This window comes from Squalius cephalus, assembly GCF_949319135.1.
Source record: "Squalius cephalus genome assembly, chromosome: 20".
In the NCBI taxonomy this organism is placed as follows: Eukaryota; Metazoa; Chordata; class Actinopteri; order Cypriniformes; family Leuciscidae; genus Squalius; species Squalius cephalus.
Genome location: NC_137141.1, coordinates 11,615,890 through 11,632,612, shown reverse-complemented (window position 1 = coordinate 11,632,612; position 16,723 = coordinate 11,615,890). Strand labels below are relative to the sequence as shown.

General features: G+C 38.8%; 1 protein-coding gene across 3 annotated transcripts in view; it reads right to left on the bottom strand.

Moving 5' to 3' along the window:
* akap6 (A kinase (PRKA) anchor protein 6) overlaps positions 1-16,723 on the bottom strand; it is a 198,330-nt gene that overhangs the window by 17,959 nt on the left and 163,648 nt on the right. For all 3 annotated transcript variants that reach the window (XM_079853930.1, XM_079853931.1, XM_079853932.1), the window contains 2 exons: positions 13,566-13,712; positions 5,333-5,587 (listed from right to left, as the gene is read on the bottom strand). In XM_079853930.1, coding sequence (XP_079710056.1) covers positions 5,333-5,587; positions 13,566-13,712 — 402 coding nt within the window. The remainder of the gene's footprint in view (positions 1-5,332; positions 5,588-13,565; positions 13,713-16,723) is intronic.

Sequence of the window (16,723 nt, the reverse complement as noted above, 5' to 3'; positions counted from 1 at the left end):
TGTAAATGAAAGCAAGCGGCATGGATGTATAATGAAAAATACGACTCTATGCATCTGTGTGTGTGTGCGGCCAGTCGATTGTGTGTGTAATGAACAGGCCTGTCACCTGTCTGCTCCCCATTACTAGCTGATGAGACACTAACTCTGTGTTTGGCGCTCTCGCGCGCCCGTCCCAGAACTGGCTTAATGCGGTTAGCACTTGCCAAAGAACAGGAGTTCCTTATTCCTAATCATGGAGAAAGTATTGATATTATATCTGCGCCGTCACATTCAATCAGGCTGACGGGACCCGGAGGATGAGGCCCCGGGGCCCCACGCTGCGGCGAGCTGATCAAAGGTGCCGGGCAGACGTGGAGATGGACTCTGACTCGAATGCTGCCGCAGATATTCAGTCTGGCTTCCATTTAGTCTAATTCTCCTGTGAAATTCCTTTAATAGGAACGTGGTTTGGAGTTGGAGGTGTTTTTGAAAGGGCTCTTGGCGCTGCTCGACAGCAATCACTGAAAAAGACAATAATCGCTAAGACAAAGAAGAAGATCTAGTACGGTTATTAGTGGTGTGTCCACCATCGAGTCTCACTATGGCTCAATACTCGAGGTTAGCGACCCCAAAAGAGATACATCAACGTATAAATCCCACCCGGTTTAAGCCACAGAAATGAATGATGCCTCAAATCATGTCATTTTTTGTGAGGAGCTTAACCATTTTTAAGTTAACAACATAAAACTCTAAACATAAAAATGCATAACTCGCAATATTGAGTAAAGTTAAGTCCATTGTTAACTATTTAATTAATTAACTTCATTACTTTTCATTATAATCAGGTTGAGTAAATACATAATATATTGAAATAAGAATATTTGTGATAAACATTTGTCTCCAATCCATCCACCATCTATAATGAATTCTCTCACAGAACTCTACAGTGCATTATATATTTAAATTTCAAATAATAAAATAAATCATTCTAATATTCTAATGTGCTCAAGAAACATTTCTTATTATCATCAATGTTGAAAAGCATTGTGCTGCTTAATATGTTTTGTGGAAACATGATTCCTTTTTTTTTTTTTTCAGGACGCTTTGATGAATAGACAGTTCAAAAGAACAGCAATCATTTGAAACAGAAATATTCATCCCTGATGAGTAAAAGCATTCATTTCTTATATTTATAGAAATGACAAATCTTCAGGATACAATGAATTCTGTAAGTAAAACGATTGTTAACTAATGACCAAAGTTGGCATGCGGATCCCGTCATGTCTCCTCTCCCTGACAGGAAAAGTCCAACCCTCGGGTTTTAATATCATGAAGGCACACTATTAAAGGAAAGACAGTTATTAATGAAAGAAGTGAAATTGGCAGCCAACTACTCTGAGCCGCCTGACCAGTGAAGGTTAAGATACAATAGAGTCTAATTTTAGACACTCCACTCCCCCTAGCAAGTAAAGAACTTAATGCTTTTTATTCAGTGGAAGACAGACATTTTTATGATGACATTTTAAAGGGTGACCATACCTGTTACTCATAACGAAGTGTCTCACTATCTCTCCCTTTACACATCCTTTCAGCCTTTTATTGGCATCAGGAATCTACACTGAACAGACACATTCCAGCATCTCCAGCCGTAAGGCACTACATATAGATTTTAGTTACACAGACAGGTCATAGATAAACTGCCAAAACTGATGTTCAATTAAAGCACAATAATCTGGGATGAATTTATCAAAATCACTAAATGCTGAGTTTCTGGGGTAATCTCACACCCTTGACCCTTTCCGAAACAGTAAACAACTATCATACACACGAATAACATGTCAGTGTAAGATTACAGCAGTCGGCCACAAAAAAATAACCTTACAATGACTAACAGTCCTTTATCTATGGTAAAATCTCTGTCACACACTACCTTGAGTTGGTTACTGGTTTAATAAAATACATTACTATAATATGATAAAAAAAAATACAGAGACCCTATTAGTGATAAAAGCAGAAAATATTATCACGTGCACAAAAAAACGTAAAAAATCTGGGTTTCAAATTAAAGTGCATGCTTTCAATAAATTCCTACAGGTTTGGAACAACTTGAGGGTGAGTAAATGATGACAGAATTACAATTTTTGGGGGAACTATCTCTTTAATAAAAATCATATTATTATTATTATTTAAACGATTATTATTATTATAAGAAAACTAGATTGGTACATTTTCCAGTCAAGTCCCTGCCTACATTTTTCACATTAAATACAGTTTTCACTCACAAAAATGTCCGATTACAGAAGTAACACAGGCTGCAAACGCCATTTCATGCTGTTTTTAAGTGCAGCGTACTTTAAGTTTGGCTGCACTGTGGACAGAGACAAGAACGGTGCTGTTTCAGAGATTTAGAGAGGTGTACTGTAGATCTCAGCTCTCCCGCTGATGCTTTTCAAGTGCTCTGTGATCACGCCAAGTCACGCCAGTTAGCCAATTCATGCTTCAAAAGCAGATGAAAAAAACAGATCCATGTAATCATCCTCCTTTCTCATTCTTTCCTTGTAGTGCAATGGCAGAGTCCATATACATCGCACTTACCAATATTTCCGATCACTGTATTGCTATTTTCTGTGGATTATCCCTGAGAAATCAATGTGAGCCTTTTTGGCTGCATGTCATTTGATCAAAGGAGAAAGTGAGCCTTATTTCCCCCCTCCTGATCATTTAGCTCTGTGTATATTTAAAGCTTTTCCTCACTTATGTTTGTCACTCAGCAGGTGGATGTAATCAGCTCCACTACCTGTGTTTTGACACGTCTTGATTAATACTCCAAGCTGTTTCTCAGGATTTTAACTCAAATAATTATTTCATATGGATTTTCAGTCAGGGGATTTGATGTGTGCTTTTTGCCCTGTATTTATTAAAGGAGCACGGATCAAGCGAAGCAGGTTGTTTTTTTAGAGAGCGGTTCTCTCCTGTGCAGTTTGACTGAGCAGTTTCATTTTTGTGTATATGCTACACACCCAGACTACCTGACATGATGCCGTCATGTATTATAGTTTAAGTGTGCATTATGGTTTAGTGAAAGCTGCTCTGAAAAAGCAAAGTCTCAGCAAATATGTCTCAGCAGGTGTACAGGTGCTGTGCTAGGGACTGATATGTAGTGCTCGATCAATATAGGTTTTTCGATGGCTGATGCCCATTCATATGGCCATGGAATTCTGTGAAACAGATTTAAAAATAGTAAAATGTGTGATAAATGGTAAAACTAAGCTGAGAGAACTACGCTCTTTTTGAAAAGCAGTGTCAAAGTATCCAAAATATGTAATGAGGGAAACCGCAAGCGATAGGAGATGCGTAAACTTTTGTAAATGATTGTAAATTAGGGAATTACAAATCAGAAAACTAAAGCTTTCTGCATGTCTGGAAATGGAAATGAAATATAATAATATGAATAACTTAATTCAACTCTTATCCTCCAAAACTTTATGTATACTTTATACTGCTCTGACCCTTCTTGCTGTCAATCAATTAAGCAAATAATCACACATTTTACTGTCATTAATTGTAATTTATTGCACTTAACATTAAACTTTGCCATTTATTTTTAGGCTAATACATATATTTGCACTGAATCTCAAAATGATTGTAGAAACAACAAAGACTGCATTTAAATGTTTAATGGCAACTTTTTTTTACCAAGTACTATGAATGAAGGCCAATATCAATAATACCAATATACTGCTATTGATGTCTCTATTAATTGGATTTTTCTGTGACTGAAATGAGTAATATAGCCATTCAACTTCATAGAATAATTGAAAAGCCATAATTTGTAACATTTAATAGGCTTTGACATTCTACATCAGAAAAAAAAATAAAAAATTGTCGAGTTCACGCGCGTGATCATAGGTAACTAAACCTATGCGCGTGAACTCGACAATCGACTACTATGGACTTCGACCGAAAACAGGAAGTAAATACAGGTATGTGCGCTGGCTGAATTAATATCACTTTTATTCATATCTTTCACATCTACTGCAGTCAGATTCACCCGTGTTAACTCTAAAGGAATCACTCACATGGCTGGGCACTTGTAATGACACATCAAGGATGTTAAGAGGCTAAAAGCAGGTTTAAAACTTGCCCCACTTAAGTCAACAGGGTGCAAATTTTAAAAAGAGGATAACACGGTGTAGGCAACACCGATTTTTGTCATTGTTCTCTGTACTGACAGCATCCAAATTTACAAAAAAATGAGCTCAATGTTAAAATTTACCGGAGTTCTCCTTTAACTCTTTCCCCGCCAAGCACGGAAATGTCCAGGTTTCCGTGTTTTCACTGTTACACACTAGGGGGCGCTATGACACATCTTCTGAAAGAGTACTAAATCTCCAGATCAAAGCACATGCGAATAAGATGCAGAAACGAGCGATAGCATATGTAATATGCATATGTAAAATAATGCTATCATCAACATTAAACAGAATTTAAAACAAAATTACCCAATGAAATGTCCACCCAGGACGAGGCACAGGACTGTGAAGCTTTGGGGGTGTTGATGGACTCAATCTACTACTCCTGTGATGTGATCATCGTTCTGAATCACATCCAGATGTAGTCTTTGACAAAAATGGGATTTTCTCATCTTTTTGTTCAAAATGTTTTTTATTATTATGAAACTTATTCAAGTGTTGATAAAAAAAGAATGCATGAAGCTATAATAAAACATTTTTAAAAAAGCAGAGCGTCTGTTCTTTCTTTAGATATATTGCATGTTCAGATATTCATACAACAAAATATTCTGGGGGCCATGACATTTTTGTGAAAATGATCAAAAACGCTGGTGGTGGCTGGCAACTTTTATAAAAATCGCTGGCGGGGAAAGAGTTAATCGTGCTAAACAATTTTAACGCATTAAAAAGAAAATATTAATTGCAGAAATTATATTGACCTATCATTAGTGATGCAACGTAAAAGCAAGGAAGTTGAGAGGCACTTGGCTTCAGGATGTGAGACTGACCTATGTTAAATTATTGGCTAGAATTGTTTTTTTATACATCACCATATATACGACGTATGGAAATTAGCTGTTTGACGTTTCCATTGTTTCAGCTGGTTCCTTCTTTGACGTCATCTTACAACACAGCCATGCTAATTTCAATCAATGGGTAGTGTTTGGGACACCTGTCTGAGAACATTTATCATTTTTGAAATTCCATTTGGTGACACTAGTGGAGCAGAAACGGCAGCTTTAACGCCAAAGGATCTAAACCTGTAGTAAAAGTGACCAACAGCCATGACATGAAAACCCTGAAGTAAACTCTAGATAGACGCAGCTCTTCTTCACACTCACCTTGAAGTGCTGCAGCTGTTTGGTGGCTTGCGGGTCACGTTGTGGGTCATCAGTGTCCTGCGTGCTGCTCTCACATTGTTGTGCGTCTGGTCTGAGATTCAGATTGAAGATGAAGAGCTCGGTTTCTCTCAGCCAGCTCTTTAACTCCTTTATCCGGCTCTCCAGCTGGGTCACCATCCTACTGGTGTCTGGAGACAGAAGTTCACGCTGACTCCGCTGGCCCACACTGGGCTCCACATGCTCAGCCAGAGTTTTCTGATTGGACACAAACAGAGGTGTCACACAAGCACATTCAAGAAACAAACATGACAGGATAGCCCAATTTACCATATTTTATACACCCATTTTACTGTAGTAACATGGTATTATGATGCATAATATATATATATATATATATATATATATATGTTGATCCAAAGACAAAATTCATTCAGACATCAGGCTAGAACAACTTAAATGCACTGAACTGCTTTATACGCAACTCATATTATTTAGAAGAGAGATGTGGTGATGACTGCTGTATCCACACTGCTGCTGTACGCCTGAAGTGTCTGATAACAGGCAGTTTCTTTTGATGAGTCTGAAGGGGTTAAAATCTCATCGCACAAAGTGGCATTTTAGTGCAACATTCAAATGTTTGTTGAATAGCAAACAATCAGCAGCAAAAAACACACCAATGATTTTAGAAATGGGCTCCGCTGAACAATTTTCTCCGACTGACAGCAAGAGAAGCGAGAACCATGCTGAGCTGCAGACTCCCTGTGCGTGTGTGTGCGCGCGTGTGTGTATTCCCACCTGCCTGGGAATTGCAGTTTTTAGAGACAGGTTGAACCTTGTATACTGAGATGGCAATTGCAAGCACAATACACACCATTATCCAATTAATACACACACTGGCTGCTGTAATTGTCTTTCCTTTATGTGTGCCGTGTGTAGGGAAGCTGGAATGGAAACAGATGTGATTATGACGCAGCGATGAAGTGGCTATTTCAGCATACAGCATCAATTAAGTTCTCAGGGTTTGGCCACACACATCCAGCCTGCATCTTCCTCCCATGACCGGCCTTTATTAACACATCTGTTCCTCTACTTTCAGCAAAGTGTTAATAGCAAAAGGAAATGGACGGCTCAACTCTGTGACAAGGGACATTTTAGCTTTAATGTGAAAATGGGTTCTTCTGGCCGAAAACAAATGTTGAGGTTTTCTGCTGGGCTGACTGAGGCAAAATCAGATCTCATAGTGATTTTATGAGACATTAGCGGTCATAGCGTGTGAAAAACGTGCCGTTTTTAAAATGTAATAACTTTCTCCACATCTGAAACTACTTTCCTTTTCGGCTGACATCACCAATCACTCTTACTTTTTAAACCCCTCCAACCACCTGTCATAAAGAGACACTTTTAACCATGAAATTGAACAAAATTGAAAGTAAGACTTGTAGATTGTAAAAAAAGATTTCTATTTCAAATAAATGCTGCTCTCTTGAACTTTATATTCATCAAAGAATCCTGGAAAATCTATCACGGTTTCCACAAACATATTAAGCAGCAAAAACTGCTTATTTTTCAACATTGATAATAATAGGGAATGTTTCTTGAGCAGCAAATCAGCATATAAGAATGATTTCTGAAGGATCACGTGACACTGCAGTAATGATGCTGAAAATTTTTTCTTTCAAAAACATCTTAAACGATAGTGTACATTTTGTTCCTCCGAAAATACATCCCATTTTAGAATGGGTAAAATGGGTTGCAAATGCCATTTCATGTTGACAATATTCTAATATATTTTAAGAGGTGATAAACTGAAAGAAAAAACAGATTTTTCATGCTTATTTAAATTGCTTATTGAATTACGTTAGCAGACATAAAATAAACAAATGTAAAATACAGGAAACAAATTAAGAAACCAATGGATTATGCAGACATTCTAAAATCATAAAAAGAATTCTGGAAATTTATGGGGGGAAAAAACTATTTGGATATAACTTCCCACATTTACATATTAATGTCCATTCTGTATTCAACATACCCGCCCTAATGAATTATGACATCATAATACACATTTACATATAAACATACAAAAACAGCTTGTTTAAGATGTGGGTCGCAGAGAGGATGGGTCATTAAAAGTGCTATAAAAGTGTGTAATATGAACTATTTAATTCAATCAGGCCCAAAAAGTGGACAGAGAGGAGAATCTCTCTCCTGCCACTGTTTATTCCTCTCTCTCTCTCTCTCTCTCTCTCTCTCCTTTTATTTCCCTGTTCTTTCCACTCATCTGAATACAGATGATTTGACGGGCTTCAATGGAATCCAGATACCGCCATTGTTTTCTCTGAGTAACAAATGTCTCCGAGGGAGGTGAAGTCAATGCCCTTGGAGGGTCACACGGCAAAAAAACAGGAATTTATTGCCACTTTATTTTGTTCGGGAACAGTTTGCAATCATAAATTCTTCATAAGCAGAATACTTCAGAGAATGGTCTGTCTTCATAAATATATACGACAGGGGACATCAATTTCATTTAATTCACAATTTGTGTCAGCACAGCAGATGCCAATGGCTGACTTGATAGGCTTGTTTAATATGCAATTGAGACGGCATAATGCGCGGTGCAGGGAGCAGCGACGCTCAGATTGAACTCTCCGCACCGCTGACGGTTTATTCCTGTCGCACACGCCCCAACGAGACGCCACTCATCGCGAATACGCGTCGCGCACGCTCACACCAGTCAGAAAGTTTGCCGTGGCCAAGCGGTGGTGAATATTCCTTTTCTGGATAATTCTAATTAACGCTTGATTGCGACAGGGAGGGAAGATGTGAGTTGTTTGACACTTTGAAACTCTCCGAAAAAATTCATGTTTCAGATCAAAGGCTGTTATGCTAATCTTGAGGAGCATTGCAGAAGCATATCCACGTGGGTGTATATGTTTACTCATTATTAGTGAAGATAAATTATTTAGCATTATACCACTGTGAAGAGCTGTGTAACTTCACCTTTATAGAAAAAGTCAAACTTGTGATTACCCTGCAGGAAAATGCAGCTAAAACTAGATTCTGATGGTAGAAGCTGGTCGTTTATGAACTGGTTTAGGTGGTTGAGCCAGTTAATAGTGACGATTCTCTCTGACCAAACAGTGATCAGCAGTGTTTACACGTCACATTCTAGTATCGGTACGGCTCGCTTGGAACCTCAACCGAGGTGGTACTGAAAAAAGTACCAGGTACTAGGTACTGTACACAGTGGAAAACCCCCCAAAAGTGAGCCGTACCGAGCCGTACCATGAAGTGGAAAAGCACCATTAGAGCTGGTAAAACCACCTTGGTTAAAGTCCCCCTTTAGTCAATAATTTTATCCCTGATCAGTTTTTTTCCTGTAAAAAAAAATTCTTCATGCCTTAAAATAGCTGGAAATCTTCCCACTTGCTTCATTTAGTATTTGCGGATTCATGAATATGCTAATTATCCCCGCCTCCAATCACTGACACCAGCTCAGAGACCCACTCAGTCAACTTTTTCTGAAGTAACTGTAGTAAACACAAAAGCATCTCTCATTATTAATACGCTTAGCCTTTTGCTTGTCTACATTATTAAACAGCTAATCATATGTGTTGCTAATGTTACATAGACCATGTTCCCGTTCACCATTTCAGTCTGCCTTCAAAACGTTTCTAAGAATGCTGATTTTTAGAACAACCCAGAACGTCAGTGGAGAAAGGCATATAGTTCATCATAACATCAGAATATACATCATATACATAATTCACCCGGCTATATTGCTAAAAGTAGCTGATTTTTCATATGAACAGAAAAATATACCAGGATAACCTGGCTTCTCTTGAGACTCCCCTGCTTCGCAGCATAGTAATCACATTGATGTGATTGGATACAAGGTAGTTTGTGATGTCGGAAATTTCAAAAACCGCGTTTTTGAGAACTTGTTCACTGCAGTTTTAAGGACAAAATACTCAGCAATGGTGTTGACTTATGAATTTGAACATGGTTTGTCTGAAAGCATATTAAAAACATCACATAGACATAAACAACATTAAAAACTTGATTTTCACCACAGGGGGTCTTTAAGTTTATGGGAGCTGATTAACAGTCTTCTAAACACATTGAAGTGGTTGACCACTATAGGCTGGTATGATGGGCTGGGTTTCTGTAGTTCATCTAGTATGGCGCTATAATGTCATGGGTTAAATTTTGAGGGAACAAACATACTGATAAAATGTACATAAAAATATAAATATACTACTGTTAAAAAGTTTGAGCAGTGCCGGTCCTCCCTATACACAAAGTATGCAAGTTGCCCTGTTGCTCTCAAAAAATTATTTAATGACTAGGGATACATTAATAGAAATTTGGTTTTGGTTTTGATTTTGGCTTCCAATGATTATGAAAACATGATGCGGCTTACCGTTAATTTCCCTTAAAGCTACACTGTTTAATTTTTTAAGTTGATTCTTAGCAAAAAACACTTTGTTCTTTAAAAATTATATGTGCTCATTCATGTGTAATTGACCGTTCGCAAAAGCCACGCCCCCTAGTTATTGTTACTACGCCCGTCAAACAATTGAGAACCAGACACATAGCCATGGCTGGGTTGAGCTCCATACCTATTGTTATAAGTGATTGGTTTTGGAGTAAATCCATGGTGAATGTTGCTGATCTGTGGACACTGGATAGTTCATTCATGCCACAATGTTTCTTCCTGGTTTCCACGTCAGCGCTGTTTGATCCGTTAATAACGGAGAAATGTGAATGTTTCACACTAGATCTCGCAGCGATGTTGTTACTTCTGTGGCGAATTCAAATGCTTTCTTTACTGGATCTCTTATCGCTGTGTAGTAACAGTGTCGCTTGATCAAGATCGGCTCGCGCTGCTTTGGTTCAAACTGATAAACGGTCCTTCAACCACACAATAACGAGCAGTTTCGTTCCGCTTGTATTACGTTTGCCATTTGATGTTGGCCAATGTTGTGGTCGCGCCGGCGTCTCCAACATTATATGAGCACGCTTGCCACGCGCAACGCGCCTACATTTGAAATAACGAAATTTTGGTCGGCAGGAAAAATGGTCCAACGAACCATTCAATACGAATACGTGTATCGTTACACCCCTATTAGGTACTTAAACTACTTATTGATAATTAATATGCTAAGTTAGCTCGCTAGCTTTGCTTACATTAGAGCAGACATATGTAGGCTATGCTTATTAATCTTCGAGGCATTTAGCTGTGAGTGAGGTCTCCCACACTGCTTAATCCATTGTCGGCATTTTCCCGCTTGGGTCTTGGGCTTTGGAAAGGCGAAAAAAACGACCCCTCCCTCTAAACTTTTGGGGTACCTGGTATCAGACTTGCAGGTGCCATAGGCGCATCGTTTCACCATCTTGCTGAAATCGCAATGTTTGACGGAGGTCCTTCTCCTTAGTTACAGTTGCTGAGCTAGGATTGGACGAGGACCGTTCGAGGGCGGGGTTTTGCGAACGGTCAATTACTTACACAAACTAATCAAGTATTCTCGTATCTGCCATTCAGAATACATTCAGTCGCTCGAATGGGGGCAGCCATGTTGCGCCTCCATCTTGAAAATACAGTACTGTGCAAAAGTCTTAGGCATGTTAATACCCCCCCCCCCCCCCCCCCCCCAAAAAAAAGGTTTTAAGTCAGTTATTTATATATTTTGCTGTAGTGTGCCAAACATTCTTTTTGCCATTAATTGTAATAATCCAGTGAGATTTCTGTATGCACAAGGAGTCTGACAACAGCCGGTATGATCTGATCTCACCATCATCGAGTCCGTCTGTGATTACATGAAGAAACAGAAAAAACTGAGACAAACTAAATCCAGAAGAACTGCGGGAACTTCTCCAAGATGCTTGAAGAAACCTTCCTGCAAAACTACTTGAAAAACTATGCGTAAGTGTACCTGGACAAAAGCCGTTTTAAACGCAAAGGGTCGTTACACCATATATTGATTTGAATTAGTTAATAGAAGTTAAATCATAAATAAATTCAATTTATGATTTTATTTTTGAAAGCATTCTCACTTTACAGCATTTTAACACAAGTGCCAGTACTTTTCACAGTACTGTAGCTTTGCAGGAAGGTTTCTTCAAGCGTCTCGGAGACGTTCCCGCAGTTCTTCTGGATTTAGTCTGTCTCAGTTTCTCGATGATGGTGAGATCAGATCATACCGGCTGTTGTCAGACTCCTTGTGCATACACAAATCTCACTGGATTATTACAATTATTGTCAAAAAGAATGTTTGGAAATGTAAACTGATATTTCCTACTGACACACTACAGCAAAAGATATAAATAACTGACTTAAAACCATTTTTTTGGGGGGGGGGGGGGGGAGGGGATTAACATGCCTAAGATTTTTGCACAGTACTGTACATTAGCCAAAGAGGCACATACCTGGAAATTCAAGTTTCGCCTTTTGCACTTTTACACTCAGTTGCACCATGGCGAATGCGAGGGGGAGATTACTCGCGACTGCTGGCAGATTTGAAAGACTGTTGAACATGGAGGATCACGCCTATTCTCTAGGACATGTAACAGAGTCGCCAAGGAAGCAAAAGATTTGTAATAGTTTTCTAAAGGCCACCGTAGGAGTTAAAACGCCATCGGAATGGGAGGGGCTAGAAAGCAATATTCAGTTGGTAGTCATATACAATTAGCCATGTAACATCACTGTTGTAATACACAGTCTCCTGCTGGAATAAAAAAGAGTTAAAAGCGTATTGAGCAGTGAAAGCCAGGCAGCATTCTGTCGGAGTGAAACAGTGACAACTAAGTGGCTACTTTGGGTTTCGGATGTGCGCTTAAACGGACAAATTCACAGTTTTCACTTAAATGCAGTCGTTATGTCTTAAGTAAACAAACAGTTGGGAAAGTAATCAAATGCTTGTTAGTATATTAGATCTGTGCATTTGGTCTTAAAGTGACAGCAATAAACCTGCTGTCTGTCATTTTATGTTAATCGAACAACAAAAGAAAACAAGAGAATCATTCACTGCTCTTCACTGAATAACTTGAGTAACTTTAATAAGAATCATTACATTTATTTAAAGTTATTATTGACTGTTTCAACTCACTGTTGATTGTTGATTAAGGGGTTGGGGGTCATAAGGGTTGTTCATGAACGCATTGACCGTGGTTTTGCTTAGGGCCCCAAGAAGTCTAGGACTGGCACTGAATTTGAGGTTGATTTAATTAATGTTTTTGAAAAGTCTATTATGCTCACAAAGCTGCATTTATTTAATCAAAAATACAGTAAAACACTTATATTGTGAAATATTATTACAGTTTGATTGTTTTCTATTTTAATTTATTATGTCATTTATTACTGTGTTGGCAAGATGGTCACATGATCCTTCAGAAAACATTCTAATATGCTGATTTGCTCCTCAAGAAACATTTCTTATTATAATCAATGTTGAAAACAGTTGTGCTCCCTCATATTTTTTGTGAAAACTGTGATAAAATTTTGTTTAGACTATGATGAACAGAAAAGAACAGAATTTATTTGAAAGAGAAACATTATAAATGTCTTTACTGTCACTTTTGATCAATTTAATGCGTCCTTGCTATATAAAAGAAGTCATTTCTAAATAAATTAATAAATAAAAATCTTACTGACCCCAAACCCTTGAACAGTAAACTACAAATGCAAATAACTTTGGATAAACGTGTGATAAAAGAGCTGCATTTATCCAGGAAGAAAGTACAAGTAAACAGCTTAAAAATAGAAGAAACGGTAACCAAGCAGAAACATTACAGGGAAATTTTTAAAAGCCTTAGAAAAACAGGGTAACTTTGAAACGCGTCAATTTGACGCAAAGGAAGCGTTCATACAAATGTGTTTTAAGATGCATTTACGCAGTACTTTTATTCTGACAATGTCTTCCCAACTTTTTCTTGGATTCTCAGCTCTAAATCCTCCCTACCTGCCCGCTTCCCTCTCATCTCAGCAGGGCGCTCTGGATCAAGGAAAGATCAGTATCAAGGTGCGACACTCACCTGTGTCAGAGCAGCTCTGACTTTGAGAGCCGGCTGTTCAGGAAGCACTTTCTTTCCATAAAGGAACCCCTGACTGATGTGACGCTCTGTGCTTTTAACAGCCATTTCCCAAACAGGACAATAAAAGTTTCATAGCTCCTTTGATGCAGCAGAAACAAATGTTATGTTCATACAGTAGACTGAACAGAGAGAGACAAACCTCGAGTTGATCCCATTTGCTCCTGAGGGCCGTCAGCCGCTGGTCAAAGTCAGCAGGAAGTTCAGAGCCGCTCCTCTTCAGAGATTCAGACCAGCCCAGAAGCTGAGTCTTCTTGGGAAGCCACATGGACATCTCCACACTGTTCCCCTGTAGAAACACAGCAGTCAGAGGGTGAGAGAAGCACAGTTAGCATTCAAGAATGGGCTTTTGCGGTGAAGCGGGGAAAATATAAATTATATTTTAAATAATATTTAAAAAGAAAACAATTATTTTAAATTGTAATAATATTTCACAATATTACTTTTTTTTCTGTATTTTTGATCAAATAAATGCAGGCTTAATGAGCATAAGAGACTTCAAAAACATTAAAAATAGTAATGGTCCAAACTTTTGACTGATACTGTATGCTACTTCAAGAGAATAGTGGTCATATGTGATTGTTATTTCTAATTGGTTAACTGACAGTGTTAGGTCACTCGCCAACACACGTTGAGCAGAATTGTGACATTTCTGTTTGAATGCTGGACTAACATACAGTAAAAGATGAAAGTGATGCTATTCAACACCTTATTTCAGTTAATTCTTCTCTTCCTCCCTCTATCTCTCTCTCTCTGTCTCTCTCTCTCTCTCTGTCTCTCCCCCATTTCATTTTCTGCATCAATAGCTACTTGATTCTAGTTTTCGGTTGTCATTTATCATTATGGCGGATGCGCATTTAAATATTTAAATGTGCTGTTTTCCCCCCTTTCCTTGCTGTCATCCGGCCAGCGTTCATTTTTCACTGTCGTTTGTTTTGATGGAGATGGTATCACACATCCTTTTAAATCATTCATCCCTTTCAGTTTTTAATAGTGGCCGCCAAACTAAAGACGCTCCGCTTTAAAGTAAAGGGGATTACACAATTTGTTTGTTGACAGCAAATATTGATTTTAAGTCCTTTCGTTGGTTTAAAAAATGGCAGGTTATTGATGGACAACGCAGACGGAGGGAAAGATAGCCTGAGTAATTAGAATGCCAGAGCGATGGGAAGTTGAAGCATCATGCTAACCTTAGCTACGTGCACTGCATGGATGACTTTTGGCCCTTGAGTCACTTTCCCCGTTTCAACCTAGATAGGGTGATTTGCATACTTAACCCAAGGAGCTCGAGCTTGAAAACTTTATAGTCAACTGTGTAATTGACGGTAAGGAAAAACATATTCAAGGGCCAAAGATGCCACCGAGGTGGAGGTGTGACGGAAATACATGATCCTGGCATCGCTCTGTTAACCCTGATGAGCAGAGCTAAAAAATTAAAGTTTGTTTTTAAAAACAGGTTATCAGTGCACAACAGGACACACTTACAACTCATCATAGTACGGGTACATCACATTAGAAATAAACTACATTTTTCTGAAGCAAATCATACCAAACACATCATCCAATTTAAGGTCTGTGGTAACTTCTAATTTTGTGCTTTTTGGTTTATTTTAAAATAAAAATACACACACACACACACACACACACACACACACACATATATATACACTCACCTAAAGGATTATTAGGAACACCTGTTCAATTTCTCAGTAATGCAAATATCTAATCAACCAATCACATGGCAGTTGCTTCAATGCATTTAGGGGTGTGGTCCTGGTCAAGACAATCTCCTGAACTCCAAACTGAATGTCAGAATGGGAAAGAAAGGTGATTTAAGCAATTTTGAGCGTGGCATGGTTGTTGGTGCCAGACGGGCCGGTCTGAGTATTTCACAATCTGCTCAGTTACTGGGATTTTCACGCACAACCATTTCTAGGGTTTACAAAGAATGGTGTGAAAAGGGAAACACATCCAGTATGCGGCAGTCCTGTGGGCGAAAATGCCTTGTTGATGCTAGAGGTCAGAGGAGAATGGGCCGACTGATTCAAGCTGATAGAAGAGCAACTTTGACTGAAATAACCACTCGTTACAACCGAGGTATGCAGCAAAGCATTTGTGAAGCCACAACACGCACAACCTTGAGGCGGATGGGCTACAACAGCAGAAGACCCCACCGGGTACCACTCATCTCCACTACAAATAGGAAAAAGAGGCTACAATTTGCACGAGCTCACCAAAATTCGACAGTTGAAGACTGGAAAAATGTTGCCTGGTCTGATGAGTCTCGATTTCTGTTGACACATTCAGATGGTAGAGTCAGAATTTGGTGTAAACAGAATGAGAACATGGATCCATCATGCCTTGTTACCACTGTGCAGGCTGGTGGTGGTGGTGTAATGGTGTGGGGGATGTTTTCTTGGCACACTTTAGGCCCCTTAGTGCCAATTGGGCATCGTTCAAATGCCACGGCCTACCTGAGCATTGTTTCTGACCATGTCCATCCCTTTATGACCACCATGTACCCATCCTCTGATGGCTACTTCCAGCAGGATAATGCACCATGTCACAAAGCTCGAATCATTTCAAATTGGTTTCTTGAACATGACAATGAGTTCACTGTACTAAAATGGCCCCCACAGTCACCAGATCTCAACCCAATAGAGCATCTTTGGGATGTGGTGGAACGGGAGCTTTGTGCCCTGGATGTGCATCCCACAAATCTCCGTGAACTGCAAGATGCTATCCTATCAATATGGGCCAACATTTCTAAAGAATGCTTTCAGCACCTTGTTGAATCAATGCCACGTAGAATTAAGGCAGTTCTGAAGGCGAAAGGGGGTCAAACACAGTATTAGTATGGTGTTCCTAATAATCCTTTAGGTGAGTGTATATATGGCCTTGAGGGTGAGTAAATGATGGCAGAATTTCATTTTGGGCGAACTATACATTTAGTTTTTTTTTTGTAATATGGAAATATGTTTTTTTTTTAACCCTTTAAGGTACGCACCATGAAAAAAGCAAAGGAAAAATTATTTCTTTGCATTTTTTATTCAATTATGATAACAATAACAACAATCAATATTTTTTTTTAAATTAGATCCTACAGTATTTTAGATACAGTGCTCTACCAAACGGTTGAGATGTCTGTTCATAGTAAAAGAACAACATTCAGAACAAGTCATATTAAGTGCAATTTCTTGACCAATAAAAAATCTGATGGTTGCTATTGATGGCTCCAAACACATCAAGAGTGTGTGTGTGTGTGTGTGTGTGTGTGTGTGTGTGTGTGTGTGTGTGTGT